The 22,627-nt window shown below is 36.8% G+C and overlaps 1 protein-coding gene across 1 annotated transcript in view; it reads right to left on the bottom strand.

Annotated features, from left to right (window-relative positions):
• LOC145671391 (astacin-like metalloprotease toxin 1) overlaps window positions 1-21,442 on the bottom strand; it is a 66,419-nt gene extending 44,977 nt beyond the window's left edge. Inside the window, exons 1-3 of the mRNA XM_081740499.1 lie at window positions 21,284-21,442; window positions 6,729-6,804; window positions 2,651-2,780 (exon numbers count right to left, since the gene is read on the bottom strand). Of these exons, the coding sequence (XP_081596625.1) occupies window positions 2,651-2,780; window positions 6,729-6,804; window positions 21,284-21,427 (350 nt within the window). The 5' untranslated portion in view covers window positions 21,428-21,442. The remainder of the gene's footprint in view (window positions 1-2,650; window positions 2,781-6,728; window positions 6,805-21,283) is intronic.
• Window positions 21,443-22,627: the final 1,185 nt, after the last annotated feature.

The raw sequence follows: 22,627 nt of genomic DNA, 5'->3' as shown, positions 1-22,627 counted from the left end.
ACGTGTCAGGGAGTCATTCTTGAGTAATAATAATAATAATAATAATAATAATAATAATAATAATAATAATAATAATAATAATAATAATAATAATAATAATAATAACTCTCAACTGCAAGATGAACAAGAAAACGTTATTTGACAACAAGATGGTGCGCCTCTCACTAGCATAACTCTGTATCGGGAATGGTTGAATAACGTTATCCTCAACTTCTGGATTGGTCACCATTGATGGGATTGGCTGGCTTGGCGTGGCCTCCAAGGTCACCCGATCTCGCCTATGTGATTTTTTTCCATTGAAGTTCTATAAAGAGTTTTGTATATGTGCCTCCCATGTCTACTGATTTACCCGATTTATGGCGCAGGATTAAAATAGCCGTCGTTTCCCTTACTCCAGACATGATTATTAAACAGTGCCGGACTGGCCACGTTGGCTACTTGGCGATCGCCAAGGGCCTGCGGACCGAGGGGCCCCGCAGGGATCACGAGGCGCAGAACCTAGAGACCTTGGTCGAATTTTCGCGATCGCAAACGCTTTCTTTAGTCTTCCTGCCAAAAACGTTGCGGAAGCCTAAGTTTGTATTTCCAAAAGAAGTCTTCTCGGCCCCCCCTTGCTCATATCAGTACGCCCCCGGCCCCCTCTAGTCTTTAACGGCCCCTTGCGCTTTTCACATGTGAAAGGGCATTTTCTAAATTGAAAAGTGTTAAAACTAGACTAACATCAACGATAAGTCAAAACCATTAGTATCCTTTACGTTTTATGTTTATAGAAAAAGGTTTATTTCAAAATGTAGACAAAGAAAAAGTAATTGATTTGATTGCCTTGTCAAGTGAAGAACTGTGTAAAAAGCTGTCAAAGTAACTGAAGTAACTTCACGATTACGTTTGATTCCCTCAGTATTACTATTGTAACTTTTGTAACTTTTTTTCGATCTGTTTTGTACAGTACTACATATTTATTCAATACAGAAAATATCATTTTGTCACTTATCGTGTTTTGCAACTAACGTATTTAAGTATATATGGGGGCCTTCAAGGACCCGCGCCAAGGGCCCTCAACGTGGCCAATCCGACACTGTTATTAAAGTGTGTGAGAACTTGCCTATTGTTTGGGTATGTACAGCTTGAAAAAAAAGCTACTCATATTTAACATTTTAAGGGGAAAAACGTAAATGTGTTGACCATGGGCGGCGATTAGGGGGGCAAAGGGGGCAGTTGCCCCCGCACTTTTTTTAAGTAACCAGAGTTTCATTTGGGAATGTAACGATTTTGTATGTGTTACTGATTAATAGGAAAAAATGCTGCCATATAATATTTGCTGTTGCGTGAATACGTATTGGTTGTCTTCCCGTGGAGTAAAGAAAGCTACAGTAATTGCGTTTTAATCGCCACAGAAAATAACCCCAAAAAATAACCTATTGGAGCACAATTTCAGCATACTTTCATTTCTTCTTACAAGGGCTCGATATGTTAGTGAGCCGCTTTGAAGCTAATCGAAAGAACATTATGCAAAAAAGTAGGGCCTATTTCACAAGTTATTCTTTAATTGCACAAAAATTGACAGTTCCTAAAATGTCTTTTCTTCTTTCTAAAGTAAGGAATATCGATTAAAAAGAGCGTGATAAGAAACAACTTCTACCTTTTCCATTGTTTTGTAGTGTAATATACGAGTGAAGTGTTGTGTTTAAGGATGTACGAGTGTATATACAATAAAATTTAGTAAATTGAACATAATTCTAGGTTTTAAGTTTATTTTGTATAACTGAAGTGTGGATTGTAAGTATTGTTGTGTTTTGATGTGTTCCAAGAAAGTGAAATCTGCACCTAATGGCAACGAACATATTTCAAGAAGTTGCAAAAGCAAATATTTCTTTAAATGTCGTAGCATATGCTTGTAGTATTTACTGTCTTTCATTTTCTAAGAGTAATAACATACATTTAATATCATGTGTGGAATTAAATATTAAGTTTTTCATTAATCCTCAGTTTCAATATAACTTTTGCAAAACAAGCATCATTATTCATTACTATGATTAATATTATCCTTTCTATTTATTTGTTTTGCAAATTTATTAAATAATCTGATCACACAATTTTCCAGACAGAATTTTAAGATGTTCATGAGCAAGGAATCAAATCTCTTCTTACACTTTAATTGTTTAAGAGTACAAAGGGCTAGTATCTACTTGCGTTGTTGTTCTCAATTTACTTAATAAACTATTATATACGATATACGGTATTTTAACTGAAAATATAGTATCCTATTAGTTATACAACCTTTCGTCAAACAAAATGTTAGAAACAACCAGGAAAACTAACATTTATATACACATATTCAGATCATGTCTTGCCCCCTCACTTTTAACGTCCAACCGCCGCCACTGATGTTGACTCATTATTGTAAAACAAAGTTCAGAGATATTACACAGCGTTAAAAACACAACATTCTTTCATTTACACCCTGTATAAAAATTGTTTTATCTACTTCTAATTTCTTGTCGAATCTACTTATTTATATTTGAAGCTGTATTTACATTTCGACCCCTATTTCAAAAATATTGTTGACAAACGAATAATAAATAAATAAATAAATAAATAAATAAATAAATAAATAAATAAATAAATTAAACAGAAAAGAAATTCAATTTACCTGTCAGAGTTGAGGAAAATATTCACATAATTCGTCTCCTGCGTCCTTTCCTGGAATCTGATGCAAGTTTTCTGATGATAATGATCCATAGCTTCCATCAATAATTTACACAAATAGGACTTTGGGCAACCTGAGAAATTAACAGTTAAATAACACAGTAAAATTCCATTGCTAGAAATATTCTTTTTATCAAGGATGTAGAACAGTTAGAGAAAATTAGCTAAATAAAAGGTAAAAATAAGAGTTAATTGATACAAAGCAAATGTGAATTGTGTGTTCGACTACCAACCAGTGTGCGAATTACCGGGGGGGATGAGGGGGATTTTCCCCCTCAATCAAATTTTGTTCCCTCCCAAAGAAGTCAGCTGAAGTATCCCCACCGGGATGCTTGTTTTCCCCCCAAACTATGCTCAGCATAACTCCAAATTTCTTCGGAATGATCGATGTAAACTATTCAGATTTGGTCATTTCTACTTAACTACTATTTTCAACGTTGTTTAGTTGAACTATATTATTATGACTACGGTTGTTACTTGCAACTGTATCTTCGTACCCTTCAGTACGTACCCTTCCTACCCTTGGCCAAGAAGAAGTAAACAAATAGCTTCTTCCACCATACTTGACGAAGTTCGGACATGTCATATTCATCCCCTACATTTGTATCGATTATCATCTTATTTTAATTTTTGTTATAACATGTTATTTCATTTTCCAATGTACTCTTTGTTAGCAGATGGTCTTCATTCCCTAGTAGTTTGTGTGTATGCAACTAAAAAGTTGCATTTAATTTGTGATTATTAGCATAGTAATCACTGCCTTTTACAGTTTACCTAAATGAACTTTTAAAACTGTACTCAAAATTTAAGATATAGGTATTCTCTCGCAAGTATATGTTAACGTAGACGCTGGGGATACGCTCCTAGTGAGCAGACATGTTAGTGGAGGTGATTTCTAGGTGAATAAGGGCATAATTGAAGATTTGTTTCAGCATTTGATAATAAGACTGGTTCTCCGTGTCTGTATAAGCATTTCAACTGGAGCGGGTTTTTTTAAAGTTAACCCTTCATTTTTCCATTTTACTTTTCGCTGTACAGTTTGCTGTCCACGCTAATAATGTTGTCTGAAAAACTTCAATGTAATGTTTTACTTTATTTGAATAAAGTAGTCCATAGTGAATCAACTCATCTGCAACTTAACAGTAAAGTAATTGTAAGTGTTGACTTCCTGAGCCTCATCACGAAATCGATATTTGGAGGGAAAAAAGTCGTGAAAAGCGCAGCTTTAGCGGGGAGTAGAAGCATAAGCTCGAAATTTGAATTGAGAGATTTTAAATATTTGGCTTTCGATTTGACCTTGATGTCAGAAATCGGGACCAGTAACAATCCATTTCTTGTTTGATAGGCTATCTAGATTTTCTTTCTTTTTTTTTTTTTTTTTTTTTTAAAAAAAAAGTATGTCCGCTTTAACTGATAATTTTAGAGGTTTTCATAAGTATGAAGTTTTTGTTTTTTTCTTGCTACCTGTATGTAATTACGCAAAGTGAAAGATTTCAAAATGAGTGGAAAAATTAACATATGCTTGTGATCATGGCTATCGCTCGGGCCGAATTATTAACTATTTAAACCTTAGAGAGCTACAGGGACAAGAATGAGTATAACATTCAAACACGTTCAGAAAGGTTTGGTGGTGTGTGTGTGTGTGTCAGACAATATATACGTGCATAGTTATTGTTGGTAAATTTATTAAATTAATAAATCTCTTATTTGTTACAGATGTCACCCCCCCCCACATATATATATATATATATATATATATATATATATATATATATATATATATATATATATATATATATATATATGGGTAAGGCATTATTGTCTCATTTTGAAATTTGCACCTTCAGACGTTATGTCTTGTGGGCCTAATTTTATCCCCCCCAATATAGATTATCTAATTCGCACACTGCTACCAACAATATAGTTACCTTTACTATGTGTTCTTTTAATAATAGGTTGAGGACAAATGGCCCGTTGTAAGTACAGTTATTACTAACTTCTAGGCCTGCAACCAGAGGGGGCTAGGTACATGGCCCCCATAACTTTTCGTGGCCCCAGACCTCAATACAAAATGCTATTATTAATACAAAAAACACAATTTAGATATTTGTAAGATAATTTTTAATGACTTGCCTCCCCCCTAACATATTCATGGCTCCCCCAACCTCTGTGGCTGGTTTCGAGCCTGTTAACTTCTCGGACAAATGGGACATTTTGATTGATGCTTCGAAGACTCAAATCAATAGGCTACTGAGAGTACAGTTTTCAATAACTTTGGAAGAAATAGATCATTGCGAGGGCAGTTTCCAGTAACTTCTTAACAAATAGGCTATTGTGAGTGAAGTTTAAGGAAACTTCGTAAAAAATGGAATTTGCATGTGCAGTCTTTAGTAACAACGTAGGCCATTGTGATGGTATTTAGTAACAAACCTGCCATTGCGTATGCGGTTTTCAGTAAGTTCGGAACAAATGGGTAAGTGAAAAATGAAATAGTTAAATGTTACGTCCCTACTTTTATGCCGGTTACGCTAAAGGAGACAGTGATGATGAGAAATGAATGAAATGGTGGAATAAGGAAAGTGGAAGGAAATGTGAGAACCCCGAGAAAACCCATGCACATGATATTCTACCACGAATCCTACTTGGCGCAAACTGGGATCGAACCAGAGACCTCTCATACTAAAAGTGAGCACTCTACCACTGAGCCACTCGCTCAAATTGCAGTGTAAATTGGCCTCGCAAGGTGTATCTGGATTCCTAATTGTTCCATCTAAATTCGGCTCGTTGTGAATAATAGGTTAAAATCGTTCTAAATTAAGAGCTAAACTTATTACGTATACTTTTATTTTTCCTTTGTCTACCAATTAAAGTTATCCATGTGTTGAGCAGGGGACATACCCCATCAGGAAGTCGCGGTCGGAAAGAGGGATTGCCGCCGTCGGGCCGCTGGAGGCAGCCGGCACCCGTCCGCGGCGGCACGACGATCTACTTGTTCAAAGTTGCCGACCTTCTGCCGAGGCGGCAAGCGGTCGAAAATCGTAAAATAAAATGCCAATTGCCGACTCTTTGCCGACTGTTGCCGACCGTCAGAGTCGGCAAAACAATCGGAAAGGCCTCTTTCCGACCCTCTGCCGATTCCTTATGCTTGACACTTTTCGACAGCGGCGCCGGCGCATTTAATGCTCATTTCCGGCTGTTTGCCGACTGCTCGGCAAGGCAACTACTCGTCGCGGTCGAAAATCGCGCGGAAAGACGCCGGTGTCCGGCGCCAGCAATCTGACCGCGGCATCTGGTCGGCATGGACAAATTGTCCGACTATAGACGGCAGGATCCTGATGAGGTTAACAACCAATCTGAGGCACAGGGTGCGGAGAGGCCTGAGTGCATTGACTATGTGTCTCAATCACAGTGTTACAGAGGCCTTTGTAATCTTTGAAATCATTAAGTTTATCGTCCCACGTTTATTCCCGTTAGGCTAAGGGAGACGGATGATTAAGATAAATGAGTGATGAAGGAATACTTGGTGGAATGAGAATGTGGAAAGGGTGTACTCCGAGAAAACCCACGGACAAGATGTTGTCCACCACAAACTTATTTGGACGGGGATCAAACCAAGGACCTCACGCAGGAGAGGGAAGTACTCTACTACTGAGCCACCGTGTCTCCCTGCAGAAGCCTTTTGTCTAGTACGTGTTAGGGTGAGTGTATAGTACGAAGTTTCGTTAAATTTTTCACTGTTTCCTACCCGTTCTGAGCCTCGGCTTTGCTGTCCTATTCTCTAACAACATGCAGACAGCCTAACTTCCCGTTACACAAATATTAATGATCACACTTTTCAAGTTGAAACTAAATCATCATAATAGTTTTAAAATCCGCAAAATCTTTGGATACTACTGACATCTATTGGCGTCAGGCAGCAGTCAAGCACTGGAGCTACTGACAACTATTAGACTATTATGACTGTTAACTATTAAATATTGATATATGCGTATTTTATAAATAGGATTTGTTGAAAGACTTACCTATCTCAGGACTAACAGCATATGGGATAGCACCGTATGTCCAAAGCAGACTCTTGTCTCGCACGGCATTTTTTCCCTAAAAGCACAACAGTAAGTTGAAACGAAGATGACGCAGTTTTTTTTTGTTATAAAATAATATATTGTAAAATGTTGATAACTCCAGTTACATGGGTCCGAGACTACCTCTAGTCATACAAAAATACAATATATCAGTTACTATTCACTCAGCCAAGTTCCAGCCACGCTGAAAGCTACCTTTACACGAAGGGCTACACACATCAAAATGGTCACTTTCAAGATATCATTGCTGAGTAACTAATGCCAGCAATGCCAAATTACACACAGATACTAGTAATAACATGTTCAAAACTTACGTATGGGGGACCATTGGAGGTTGAATTATGAACCCCACAAACTGAGTTTTTTATGGATGATTTCTCATCAACTCACTGACTGATTGACATAAATGTTTGGTATGTTTACGACTAGGGTTGCGAACTCTGAAAAATAAAAAAACAGGCGACCCCTCAAAATATAGGTCTAAGTGTGAAGTATCTTTGTACTGGCCTATCCATGGGAAGGAAATGTACTATCGTGAACGAAAGTGCATTAGCACCTGTATCCTGCGTATCCTTAGTACATTCACTAATAAGCTTAATAGATACATTGTGCTATAAATGAGAAACTGAAATCGGCATTAATCATTTTATTGTATTTACCAATAACTGCCACTTCTTTAAAATTATCGAAACAGATTGACAAAAGTATATTAATCCTTACGTGACAATTTTGGATTTGGAAAATGAAATTTATTCTTTAAACTAAATACTTCAACTATAGGAAATAGCTTTAAGAAGTCCTTTTTCATTCTCAATAAATGTATAAAATTCCTCACACGTACATTTGAAATTTAGTTTAAAGGGGTAAAGTTTTTTATATATATATCCAGAAAATTTAATCATTTCGAGTACCACTGCTAGAGGAAAAACAAAGCCAACAACCTTCCACAGAACCTTTTTAGTAGAGCCTAAATTTTTAAAAAAAGGAGTGAAAGTAATACCCACAAAACTGATTTTTACTTTTAAGTGAAGTGAATACTCTTAAAATTAGCATATTAAAAATATGCATAAATATAGTCGTGTGAAATATATTTTCCTGCCTCATCTTGAAGAAATGGCTTAATAATTTCAAAAAAAAAAAAAAAAAAGACGTGATAGCATCAAATTACAGAGGTTTTAATGCTAACTCAAATGTGATGTTTTATTCTTTTTTTTAAAAAAAAATCTTTACTTAAACTATTTAAGTGCAAAAGTATACTGAAGTAGGCTATATGGTGCGCAGCAACCAGTCAAATTAAATCTACAAAAAGTTCTGATATCCCAATCCAAAATACTTGGTATGTAAAAGAAGCCAAGTTCCGAACGATTACAAAAAAGTTAAGTTATTAATAGAACCAAATTCTTCAGCCAGGGTAAGTTATGATATCGATTCTGCCAAGTTCTTATAATAAATTTCCTCATTCTGGCAGTATTTGAAGAACTTGTTCAATGGTTGCGTTATCAATACAGCCAAATTCTACAGTCAAGTTACGATACCCATTCTGCCAGTTCTTGAAATAAATTTCCTCATTCTGAAAGTATTTGAAGAACTTGTTCAACTGGTTACGTTATCAATACAGCCAAATACTTCAGTCAAGATAAGTTACGATATTGGTTCTGCCAAGTTCTCGAAATAAATTTCCTCATCCTGAAAATATTTGAAGAACTTGTCCAACTGGTTGCGTTATCAATACAGCCAAATTCTACAGTCAAGATAAGTTACGATATATATTCTGCCAAGTTCTTGAAATAAATTTCCTCATTCTGAAAGTATTTTACATCTTGTCCAACTGGTTACGTTATTAATACAGCCAAATTCTTCAGTCGAGATAAGTTACGATATTGGTTTTGCCAAGTTCTTGAAATAAATTTCGTCATTCTGGAAGTATGTGAAGAACTTGTCCAACTGGTTGCGTTATCAATACAACCAAATTTTTCAGCCATGCTTAATTCTGTCAAGTTATTCCAAAACTCCTTTAGATATTTACTCCATCCGTCTGTCCTTTCAGGAGAAAACCATGTATCCGTCCGTTCGGGAGATAAGAAAATCTAGAGAACTACTCGATCGATCACGATAAATTTTTAGCCAGGATGCAGAAGATCTACAGTTAGGAAACAAGTTCGTTAGTGGTGATGGTCCATACAGCAGAAGTGGTAGAAATCAATCATTGAGGTTTTAACGTTAAAGTCAATCCAGTGAAAACGGCAATAGATAGCGATAATCGGTTTCCGCGTCCTAAGGATACGTTTATTCTCCATCCTTAACCCTCTACTAAGTCTAGAATTCATAGAAATCCGGTTTCAATATTGATCTGCATAGAGCAAAAAAATATGTTTGGTTTTTGTGGTATAAATGAAGCATCAAACAGGTTCACTACATTACATAAACAAAAGGTAAATAAAACAAAAATGAGTCGTGGGCCCATTTCAGTAAAAAATGTCTACTATTGGAGGCCCTAAAAATAATATTTATTTGTATGGCTTCGAGATTTGTCAATATTGTCCTTTTAATTAATTTGTCATGTATGGAACGGGCCCAGGGGTTTGACTGACGGCCCCGCAGACTTTCAGGTGCGAGAGGGCCCACAGACTCCGGGGATCCATAAAGAGTAAGAGAAATATAGAAAGAGGGGGCCCAAGAATTAAAAAAAAAACTTTTTCTAGGGGGCCGAAATATGCATATTAATGCTTGCCCCCCTTGCAGAAAAAATCTAAGATACGGCGCTGATTCCATCTTCACTTTAATCTCTCTACTTAAACCAGAGGTGGTAGAAATCTTCAATCAGAAGAAAGCAAAATGAAGGGTCAGTCTGTAAGCAAGGGCGCCGATCCTGGAAGGCCGAGGGGGCCCGGGGCCCCCAAAGCTCATGTGGGCCCCTTATTGTATTTGTAAATATACAATATTTGGCATAGTTTGAGCGCAATTTGTCTTAAAATCTTCATATATATACCTTCTGCATCTGAATGGGTTCCCCCAAATTTACAGAGAAATCGGGGCTCTTGTCTGTAAGGAAAGCTGAAGACTAATCTAATGCTTTGCTTACAGTAATTTTGCCAACTTAATTACAACACAATCACTATGTAATAATTGTACTTCACCAGCTTTAATATAAGAAAGAAGATGGCAGTATACCTGAAAACGTTAGAGACAGAAAATTTTATTGAAGCACAATGCGAACTATTACCATTGAAGCACAGTACGAAGTTAAAATTAATAATATTGGTCTACCTAACATAATGACAACCTCATTTTACTGATCTTCAGTTACGCTGCAAACATTTACAATAAGTTGAATTCTCAAAGTGAGTTATTCAGGATTCTTGCTAAACAGCATAGTAGCATTTACGTATAACCAATATGCACTTTTTGTTCAATCTGATTTCCTGGTTGTTTTTCACTTCATGTACATCTTAATGTGTCTAATGTGTCTTAAGCCATTCATACCCCACTAATGTTCCTTTAATTTTCTAATCTTAAAGAGTGTGTAGTCCTCTGCATAACAGATTTCCAATTCTGGAAGTTTTCCAATTCTCAAATATGCTCAAACGTGTCTCTCATCTGCGTTCTGGAAACGCGTGGAAAATTTGGTTTTTGTGTTACTGGACGTCCTTCAATCCACAAAATGTGCTCGAATGTGTCTCATTTGCACTCTGGAAACGTATTGGAAATTTGGTTTTTGTGTTACTGGACATCCTTCAATTCACAAAATGTGCTCGAATGTGTCTCTCATCTGCATTCAGGAAACGTCTGAAAAATTTTGATCTGCATTGCTGTACAAACCTTTTCTATTGCTAGAAACGAATACTTCTGATGTGCTCTTCATCATATCGAAAAGATATTTGAATGTTTCACTCATGAAACCCTGCTCTTCAGATATCTTCATGAGCAGAAATAGCGCAAATTTTGTAGCGTATTTTCTGACATAGGTTGCAAACGCAAATGAATTAGTCCACAGGTTGCTACTCCTACAGATTAAAGATAAAACTTTTTCCTGCAGAACCACTTCCGAAAACTTCCGCATCGAAAGACTTTCTGTAGATAAGAAATACAGAATGAATTGGTCAATTCTTATTTAGTATTCCCGGTTGAACTAACTTTTAATTAAAACTCCTGCCGTTACATTTTCTTCGGTGTTTGGCACCCCTTCCGTTTCTTTTCCCGGGCTTGTTGCATTTCAACTTCGCAATCAATACTAGATCTAGGTAGTATAAAACAAAATTAATAAACGTGTTTCTGCGCCATGAACAACTTTGTATAACTAAAAAAAAGTATGCATGTATACGCGTCAGAGACAAATTTATTGTAAAATGGTGTCCATGTTAACGTGTCAAGAACGGCAGGGAGTTAAGTTTAAGTTCGGGGAATAGTTACTGAAATTAATTTGTATATTACTTGTTTATAGACTATATTATATTTGTTTCGTGAGACCAAAGCTGACATCAAACACACTGGATCCCCCATTCCTTCTGTTTTTCTATCTGTTACTAACTCCGGAATTTATCTTGCCTTTCTTGAATCAAAACCGTTAACTTATTGTATTCCTGCAATCAATCTAAGTTTTCTCCCATTATATAACACACACTAACTCACAATAATTCAAAATGTGAAATGACTGGCATATTACAGTAACTAAGATATTAATAACAAGAAAATAAAAATACGCCTTTTAGTTTACGATTATCGTTTATGTTATGCTAAAAGAGATGTATCATAGCTGCAGCTGCAGGTTCATCATAATAAGATAATAATAGAATAAAAACTGAGGGATCTCCTGAAAACTCACGAACACTACTGTTAATGCCATCACAAATCTTATACATGTCTCACGCACAAGAATTGAGCTTTCGATTAGTGAACCAGCGTCCCACTATCAAAAATAAACTTATGAAGTATCAATAAATTTATTAATCAAAGCAATACTATTTTGATAGAAAATTCTAATGGAGAAAACTATTTGATAGTATAGCTATACAATTGGTTATGAATACTCTAGAAGTACCAACTTATCAATATTATAAGGAACAATCCCATCGTAGCTAACGTTGAATTCAGCTTTTAATGCAAAAATGATATCAGATAGACTCTATCTCATTTAAAAGATTCTGACTCCAAAATTGTAGAAGAAAAGACTACAATATTTGATCAAATAATCATCGCAACATGGACACCATTTTACAATAAATTTGTCTCTGACGCGTATACATGTATACTTTTTTCAGTTATGCAAAGTTGTTCATGACGCAGAAACACATTTATTAGCTTTGTTTTATACTATCGAGGTCTAGTACTGATAGTGAAGTTGAAATGCAACAAGCCCGGGAAAAGAAACGGAAGGGGCGCCAAACACCGAAGAAAATGTAACAGCAGGAGTTTTAATTAAACGTTAAGTTAAACTGGGAAAACTAAATAAGAATTGACCAATTCATTCTGTATTTCTTATCTACAAAAAGTCTTTCGATACGGAAGTTTTCGGAAGTGGTTCTGCAGGAAAGATTTTTATCTTTAATCTATAGGAGTAGCAACCTATGGATTAATTGATTTGCGTTTGCAATCTATGTCAGAAAATACGCTACAAAATTTGCGCTATTTCTGATCACGAAGATATCTGAAGAGCAGGGTTTAATGAGCGAAACATTTAAATATCTTTTCGATATGATGAAGAGCATCGAATAAGGGCCTACCAATAAGAAAATTAAGTATCTCAGCAACCATTAATGATAAAATTCCGGTTTCGTAAACTCATGAAGTTTTATAAACATCACTGTTTCTTTAGAGTTTTATCATCGAAAAGAGAAGCATTTCAGTAGCAAACGCACTCTTACAGGGAACGTCATTAGCTTCGCGTTTTTATATCAGTATATTGTGAGCTCTAAGCTGCAAGCATTTGTGTGTGATGTGTGCAGGGTAGGTCGAGGCATTGGAATACCTCCAATGAATCGAATTACTACTCGCCTGTAGAATCGATTTCTGAGAGCTACGTTGAACAAAGGTTTCCAAACTATTCCACCTGCTCTTTACACTGATTTCTTACTTCAGCCTTCTTTTTCAAACACAAAACCTGTTGCCAACACTTGCTCCCAAGGAATGACGGCGGTAGTGGTTCCCACTTCTCTACACGGTAATAAGAGAGAGAGATATGCACCTATCTAACCAAAACCAACACTTAAACTCTATAACTCGCTGCAAATGATACTTTGCTAACTCGAGCTGTGACGTTGCTGCTGTTGCTAATAAATCTTGATGACTTCTTGTTTCACCTGCAGAAGCGTAATCGGACTCTTTTTATCACTATAAGTTGCCAAGAGTGAGTGAATTTGTGTGTGTACTAGGATCTAAATTGAAGCCATGCATTGCAATGTATGCCTGTAAGTTGAAGAAAAAAAATGACAGAGGATTCGGTATTCGGAAGGATTAATGAAACCATTGCGTTACTTCAGGACAGATGAGACCTTATTCAATCTAATCGAACACATGAATTTTCAGAACCTCACGTGTTTTTGTACATGGAAAATAAAGTTTTATGCATTTTGGGCTCAATACTTGTTTGATAGCTGGTGGACACCACGTTCTGTGGACATAGCAACGTGTAACTTGGAAGGAGACTCTGAAGGATAGAGGTAACACCCACTGGAGCAAATCCCGGGGGAATGAGGGAGACATGTCCGCTCCAATCTTGGAAGTGAGGGGCCTGTCCCTCCCCAATAATCCGATTTGAAATGTTTTTTTTTTTTTTCGGGAGAAATGCGATGATTTGTGTCCGATTGCCACAAAGGAAAGTGAGGTGAAATTGATGTTCCCCAAGAATAAGCCTCAAATCTGCCCGCCTCCCAATGTTGAAGACAACTCTGCTCCCTTGATCCTCCATAGCATTGTTTTTCAACTTCAAAAGTATTTTGAGTATCGCTTTAAAAAAAAAAAAAAAAAAGCTTATGGGAACGGTCTTAACCGTCCCCCTCAATGTTGATGACAGATTTGCGCCGCTGCTAACACCAACACCCTGTAACATTGAATGATGAGAAGAATAAGATTCCAGACTCATCAGTGCTGCCACAGTCCTAGCTCTGGAGTGGGCTGAAAAATAGTACCAAATTGAAACAAAAAGGGCTGAATTCATTATTTTGTACCATTGTAATGCATGGCTCTATAACACAAAATTAAAATAGGCAAAGTTCTAGAACACTGCCTCCCCTCCCTCTTCCAAGAGTCCAAATCAAGAAAGTGGTCTCTTTAAAAGTTACTTTTTTAAAAAAAACATCCAAATAGGGGGACCCCGAACAACCGTGGAAGTAGATGAAACTTTTCTCGTACGTAGGAAGTAAAACAGAAGCCGCAAATTAAAAGTCAAAACAGTTATCATCATAGGTATATATTGTAAGAAAAACAAACGCGCCTCTCTTTCAAAGTGACCAGTAAACCAAAACGGTATTATGACTATATATTTTTTTTTAAAAAATTAAAACAAACGAGGAACAAATCCATCATCTCCAAGTTCGTGTGTAAACAGTACGTTAAATTAAAATATAAATTATCGCACCTTATTCTCGCTTATTTCACGACCGAAGGAGGATAATAGACTGTACGGAGAATATAAGGTAAGTAAACTGACATTTGTAAAAAATGTAAAACCGATCCAGAGTCCTAGAACCTTCCCTGAAAGTCATCACAACATATTATTAATGGTTTTAAATCACAATGCTATTAATTATTTCTAACTAGTGCAGTACACATACACATAATACACATACACATGAAAATGTGGCAAGTATTTGTTAAATAATGCTGAATTGGGTAGAATTGTACCAACTTTTTCACAAAAGTGGCTGAAAATGCCAGCGTAGTACCAACGGGTCGATGAATGACAAAAAGGGCAGAATTTGGTACAATTGTACCAAGTATGGTAACACTGAGACTCATTGAGCATATTGTGAAGGGTCCGAATTGTTACACATATAATACAACAGATGTAGAAGCACACAATCGTGTATTCATGCAGGATGTGAATGGAAACGCTCACGATATTACTTATACTCTATCAGCAAGTACTTACATACCAGTTTTTTGCAAACGCTCAAGATTTTATTTATAACCAGCAAGTACTTACATACCAGTTTTTTGAATGCTCCTTTACATGCTTCTACTGGGCCATTTAACAAGGAACAACCTCGACAAACACCGTAAACACTCTATTTACAGGAGTGTGTGTGACTTACAACTTCCTTTGAAGATATGAAATCTTGGTTGAACCCAATTCACACATACTACACTCAATTGCAGATACTATAAGAAAAGTGGGAATTGTCAAACTATGCCATCTGCTCTGTCGATTGATAGTTACACGGCAGAAAGAGAAATATATGAGGTTTGTTCTCTCGACTGCAGGTGTTTAACTCTTCAGATTGCTCAGGAAGGCATTACGTGAAATTACCCTGACACAGTGGCGTATTTTGAAAGGGGGGCTTCCGGGCTTAAGCCCCCCCGAAATCTTACTTACTATAGTAAAGTATATGAAATATCTTGCAGAATTTTCACATTTTCAAACAGAGAAAGTTAACAAAGCCCCTCCCGAAACAAAATCGTGAATACGCCACTGCCCTGACATAATCCCTGAATTCAACTCAGGTTGAAGCTAGTGATGTGATGAGTCACAAGTAACTAGTTACAGGGGTCACAGGTATTTTTGTTCGGGTAACCCGGATGTGGGTCTCGCTTCTCAGGCTCGGTCTGCCCCAGAAGCAGCTGAAATAAATCATTTCAGCACTTCCACCAAGAATCCAACTCAAAACCACGGGCACCAAAAAAGCATCAACGCTCAATTACAATATACTTAATCTATTTCTTCGGGATTTATAATCCCTTGCAGAATCGATCTCATCCTAATGTGGAAACGTGGCATGCACTTTTAGGAATCCAATCCGTATTTCCTATAGCGGAGGCCAGAATAGGACCACGTCGTATGTCAATAGATCACAAAAGATAAAGATTTACAATCAACTGAAATTTACTCGCATATGTTCGCAGAAGAGAGAGAGGCGGAGAGGGAGAAAATAAATTATAGATTTATTGACAAGACACATTCATACTTGTTAGAAATATATTAATAGACTAGCATTTTCCTGTGCGCATGATAGCAAGTATTCCTGGCCACTCTGGCTCTAAGAGGCTTTCGGATCGCTAGTTGGAACCATTTATTATGGTCTTACACTAACTAAACAAGTACACGTGTACACAACGTGAAGAAATTTGGTTTGTATGGCGTGGTCTTTTCTCAATTAATATTGAAACCGCATGGGTTTAGAAACCATTTTAGAGTGAAGATGGAATATATTCTTGGGACGCTTAATTATTGCAGAAAACCGTTTCTCGCTATTAGTGTTGCCACGAGACGAGACGAGACGAGACTTCAGGCTGTCTCGTCTCGTGCAAAGCATGTCTCGTCTCGTGTCTCGTCTCGAAAAAATGTGCTCGTCCCGTCTCGTGTCTCGTCTCGAGAGGCTCTGTCCCGTCCCGTCTCGTCTCGTCTCGTTTTGTCTCGTCTTGTCTCGTAAAAAATATAGCAGCATACCATGGGAACGAAAGTAAAATATAGCAGGCTGCACCATGCTAATCAAGATACAACTAAGTTACAAGTATTACCCAGAACACACAAGACAAGAAATGTCACGGTAGCTACACCGTGAAGCCTTCACCTCTGGTGTATGTGGCACTCGGTTCGATCTCGGTTAGTGCCATATGAGCTTTGTGGTGGACAAACTTTGAATGTGTGTAGGGACCGCGGTGGCTCAGTGGTAGAGCGTTCACCTCTGGTGCTTGGGGTCTCGGGTTCGATCGCAGACCCCGCCAAGTGAACTTTGTGGTGGACAAACACCGTGTGCGTGGGTTTTCTCGGGGTTCTCCCGTTTCCCCCACTTTCTTTGTTCCACCATTTCATTCATTACTCATCATCACTGTCTCCTTTAGCCTAACCGGCATATCCGTGGGACGTAAAACTCTAAGATTTCATTTCATTTCATTTTTCGAATGTGTGTGTTTTCTCGAAGTTGTCTAGTATCCTACCATTTTCTTCATTCCACTAATTTTCCCATCATCATCCATTCGACCAAAGTTGCCTAAAGGTTTTAAAAATAAATTCAAATAAGCTCACAAGGCAAGGACAAATAGTTTACAAGATAATATATCTCTGCTGTTAGTTGTCTGAGGCTTCTCCACCCTGGCTTTTATTTTTTTATTTTATTTTATTTTATTTATTTATTTATTTATTTTTTACATTCTTTAACATTGAAATTTGTTTCACCAGTTTCAATACACGAATATACAGCAAATTGCTCATAGGTACGTCGAAGATGAAGACACTAATGTCAAATAATGTTTACACGACAAGCAAAGTTCGATGTAAAGGTGTCACCATCCCCCCCGACACTATCGTATGCTATCAGCCCACTTGCTTTATAGTATATATATGAGAGAGAGAGAGAGAGATGGAAAGATATATAGATATGTGTGTATATTTTGATTTCATATATTCCAGCCTTTAGGTTTCACAGTGTTAACCTACACCAATCCAAACACTACTTTCCATTTTAGCATGTTTAGATTTGTTGCTATTATTTTTTTTTTAAAAAAAGCTCGGAATCAAATAATTTTATTGAGTAATGGAAGGTATTTGATTGGAAATTTTATATGTTACTACACAGTAAGCTCTACTTAAAGTGCCATAGTAATGGGAGCTGAACGACACATCGTACGAAAGAATGCTTGGTGCCAGTCTTCACCTCCATGGTTCAAATCTGTTCCCATAACCACGGGGTGTGTGCTACTATATGGTGGTTGCCCCGTTTGTGTAACAAACTCATAACAGTACACCCAGATTAACTAGTGGCTAAAAAAAAGTAGATTTTTGGTTGGCCATTTTGGATTAAAGTTTCTTATATTGTCGTGATCTATTCGCAATCATACAACGTACATCTTCATACCAAGCCGAGCGGTCTGCGGCGATAGACCGTGGCTTGAAGGCCCCGGGTTGAGTCCTGGAAGGGTCATGTGTATGGATTTTAACATTTATTTTTTCGTATTGTGTCAGGGGGGAAATCGTACGGGATAAAAGGATTTCAGTCTGAAAAAATTGGAGAGAATATCCTCCCCAGGAAACTTTCATGGGAGTAAGGAATTAGTAAAAATATAGTATATACATTTTATAGCAGGTTTAAAAATATGGTTTGAGTATCCTATTTTTTTCTGTTAATTATGTTCTCCAATGTTCGAATTTTGATCATTCTCATGATATTTCCTGCTTCCAACGGAGTTCCATGAATATTATACCAAATGTTCTTTAAACTTATCAAGTTCGAGAGGTTTTATATGCCTGTAAGAAACAATTTCTGAAGATATTTCAGGTCCTAATGAATATTATTCACTAGGAAAGGGATGTATTCCCCTCCTCTCAACATTGAAGCAGAGGGCAATTTCACACTCTGGTCAGATGAAACATTTCCGCGTAACAAAACGAAGATCCCCCTGTAAAACCTCTTCACCTAAAGTGTTATTGTTAGTATCATACATTTGCTGAAAGCAAACAATTCGAAGGGTTCGTCGATAATATCTTTGCTTTCTTTGTCCTTCGCCCGCCTTCCAAACGAAGAGGTGAATTTTTCAACATGACTGCTGTATAATAAGCGAGCGATTGGTAAAATGGTAAAAGTATGTTTTTATGTGTATGTGTGTGTGTGTGTGTGTGTGTATGTGTGTGTGTGTGTGTGTGAGAGAGAGAGAGAGAGAGAAGACAAAATTTTAGTTGCAAGATGACATACTTCAATTGCCATTTTCGGTTCATATAGCAAAAAGAATTCCGCCACCAGAGAATTAAGACAAGTGTAGTCTGTTCTGTTCTCTTCCGCCATCTCAGCCAGAACTTTCAACTACAGCATGTAATGAGTGTAGACCTTACCCAGTTTTCAAATTGAATAGATGGTGGTGGTAGTTCGGTTTCTTGACCTTGTAAAAATCTTCCCTGTCTTTGATTTTGTTTATCATCATTCCAGCCACAAACAAAAAAAATGAGAATCCCTCAATTTACAGCAAGGGGAATTGGGGACAAGACATTAAGGATGATATTCCTGGAAGCTCATGTACCACGATTGTTTCATTCAATAGACAGAGAACACTTTTCTATGAAGGCTTTTCAACATGTTTTCTCACAAAGGGGATTTTCCTTTTGCAATCTATATGACCATTGGCAATTTCAATTTTGGCCATTCCAACCAGCGTTTTCATTTTCGAGACACGAGACGAGACGAGACATTTCACGAGACGTCCCGTCTCGTCTCGTGTCTCGTCTCGTTTTCGAGACGGGACAAGTAGTCTGTCTCGTCTCGTGTCTCGTCTAAAAGGATTCTGTCCCGTCTCGTGTCTCGTCTCGTTTACGAGACGAGACGAGACACGAGAAATGTCTCGTCTCGTGGCAACACTACTCGCTATCGGCTACCATTTTCACTCTATAGTAATCAACGTTAAAATCGGAAGTAGTTGATTTCTGCCACTTTCGGCTTGAGTAGAGGTTTAAGAGAGAAGGTGGTACATACTCTTAGAACGCTAAGTGGCTTCTAGAAACCATTCTCACGATATCTTCCTGACACCAGGTATAAGACAAAAACTATAGACCAACGTGGGTGCACAAATGCTTCCTTTCGGAGTTCGGAGTTGTTTCGGAGTTTCGAAATCATGAAAAAATGAACTTAAAAGGTACACTCATGTCCAAAATGATTGTCGTATATCTATAACTGTCTTCTTGTAATAACATAATTTGATAATGATTTTGCAGGGTATTTTTAATACTGATACTATGTGTATAATCAGGAAATGTATATTTGGGGTAAATTTCATTGGAAAAGAATTATAAATACGAAAATTAGAATGAGTAAAACAAAATGCTGCTAAATGGACAAGAAAGTTTTATTTTCATTATATTGTTCTTATTTATTGCTCTTTTGACATGAAATTTATCACATACATGTCTTTGCTCATTATACACATATTAACATTGTAAAAAATACCGGGTGAATTCGTTATCAAATTATATTCCTACAACAACATATTTATAGACATGCGATAATAATTTTGGACATGAGTGTACGTAGCTCCAATACTATGGGACGTATCGTAGTTGGGTCAAGACTTCACTTAGGAACTAATATATGCACTATCCAGAAATGCATGTTTCAGAACCCTAAAGTACTCACGAAACAATTTTTATAGAGGGAGTTTGGCTACGGACATATAATTTGAAGTACTCGCCAACTAACTCTATAAAAATTGTTGCGGAAGTACCTCAGGATTCTGAAACTTGGATATTTGGCTAGGGCATATATTAGTTCCTAAGTGAATTCTTGATCTGACTACGGTAGGAGCTATGGATCTTTAAAAGTCATTTTTTCGTGTTTTTTTCAGCCTATAACTCCGAAAGAAAGCATTTGTGCACCTAGGTTGGTCTATACTTTTTTGTCTTATCTTGGTGTCAGGAATCACTTCCCAAACGTTGGCGGTGTTGTTTTGAAACACCCTGTATACAGCTTCTTCCATTTCCGGTTTTAGTAGAGATATTAGGGTGGGAATGGAACATATTCTCGGGTCACTTAATCTATTGCAGGAAACCGCTTCCCGCTATCTATCTCCGTTTTTGATATATAGTGATCTAACATGAAAATCTGAAACGGTTGATCTCTACCATTTTTCCGCTGGATGGATTACTTCTATAAATCCACTCGATTCCTAAGTTTTGATTCTCAACATCCTGGTTAAAGTTGATGATGATCCATTAACAAGTTACACAGAGAAAAATCCGTTCTCCGGACAGCGGTATATTGTACAAATATACGGTATCCTCTTGCTTACTATAGAAATCAGTACTTAGCATACGTTATTTGTATGCTGCATAGGCACTGCCCTTAGATGTTACATCATGCTGTTGCAGGATGTCTGACATCTAACAGTTTTCCTATATCACATGTATATACTTATGTTATCTTCGTCAGCTATGTGTTATATACGTCCATTTGTATGTGAGATCCTGACCACCTACATTGTTTCATACGGAAAGTACGTATAGATGGAACACTTATTCAGTTTTGGAACACTTATTCAAAAAAATCTCCAATATACTGAGAAAAAAATGTAGGTGGCGTACTTAAAAAGATTCTGGCGACGTTTTTGGAACACTTACATGCATTATACATGCGTTTCCAGTTATACATCAGCTGTAAGTTAAGTCCAAAAACTAGAGGAATTACGCATGCAACCTATCTTTTTAAGTACGCCACCTACAATTTTTTTTCTCAGTGTATTGGAGATTTTTTTATCCATCGGATGGACGGACGGACAGACAGACACACACAGATACGCACAGAAAGAGATAAATCAAGATTCTTATAAAGCACGACTATCTATTTAAGCTGCATACCACTTACCTGTGGGTGTGGGTAAATATCACCTTCAAACAGCTCCTTATTGTATAGTCCTGCGTCCGTACCATTCCGTATCGGTTCTTTGGGGGAAACTCTCTCGCAACAGATCAAACTAAAGAACAATAAGAAGACACTCAGAGTTAACATCTTGACAAAACTGGTTGTTACAAATTTGACCAACTTGGTTTTAAACATACGTATTTATATATAAAATAAAGTAATCTAATGTTGCATTGAAACTATGATAAAAAATAAATAAATAACTTACTAATATCACGACCTTGCTGATTATTTTTGAAAGAAAAATGGAAATTAGGTGATAAATGGATTAAGATAAAGATAACACAAAATATATATCCTTCAGAACTTTCCCATCATTGTTTACTCCTTACACGTGCAATCAAAATAAAAACAAAACAAGAACACACATGAACTATATTGTAACAACATTGATTCTTTATTTCCATGTACGTAAATTCCACGTCTAGACTTACCGTTTTGTAAAATCTTCGCATACGTTACTAGAGCTGCATCAGATTGTTACTTTAGTGCGTCCGTTACTTCATATAGTAACTCTTGAACGAAAAGGAACTCTATAAAGTCTTGAACAAAAGCGAACTCCATATAATAACTCTTGAAGAAAAGCGAATTCTTGAACCAAAGCGGGCTTAATATAATAAGTATTAAAGAAAGCGAACTCCATATAATAATCCTTGAACAAAAGCGAACTCCATATAATAACTCTTGAAGAAAAGCGAACTCCATATAATAATTTATGAACGAAAGCAAACTCCATATAATAACTCTTGAACGAAAGCGAGCTTCATATAATAACTCTTGAACGAAAGCGAACTCCATATAGACCAAATAACTTTTGAACGAACTCTTGAACAAAAGCGAACTCCATATAGTAACTCTTGAACGAAAGCGAACTCCATATAGTAACTCTTGAACGAAAGCGAACTCCATGTAATAACTCTTGAAGAAAAGCAAACTCACCATAATAACTCTTGAACCAAAGCGGGTTTAATATAATGAGTATTAAAGAAAGCGAACTCCATATAATAATCCTTGAACGAAAGTGAACTCCATACGTATAATAACTCTTGAACAAAAGCAAACTCCATATAATCACTCTTGAAGAAAAGCGAAATCCATATAATAATTTTTGAATGAAAGCGAAATCCATATAATAATTTTTGAATGAAAGCTAACTCCATATAATAACACTTGAACGAAAGCGAGCATCATATAGTTACTCTAGAACGAAACAAAGCTTTATATCACTCTTAAACGAAAGCGAACTTCATATAATAACTCTTGAACGAAAGCGAACTCCATATAGAC

Source organism: Thermobia domestica, chromosome 2 (genome assembly GCF_964235325.1).
Source record: "Thermobia domestica chromosome 2, izTheDome1.hap1.1, whole genome shotgun sequence".
Taxonomy (NCBI): Eukaryota; Metazoa; Arthropoda; class Insecta; order Zygentoma; family Lepismatidae; genus Thermobia; species Thermobia domestica.
Note: the sequence above shows the minus strand (reverse complement) of the source record. Positions and strands in the feature narration are given on the sequence as shown.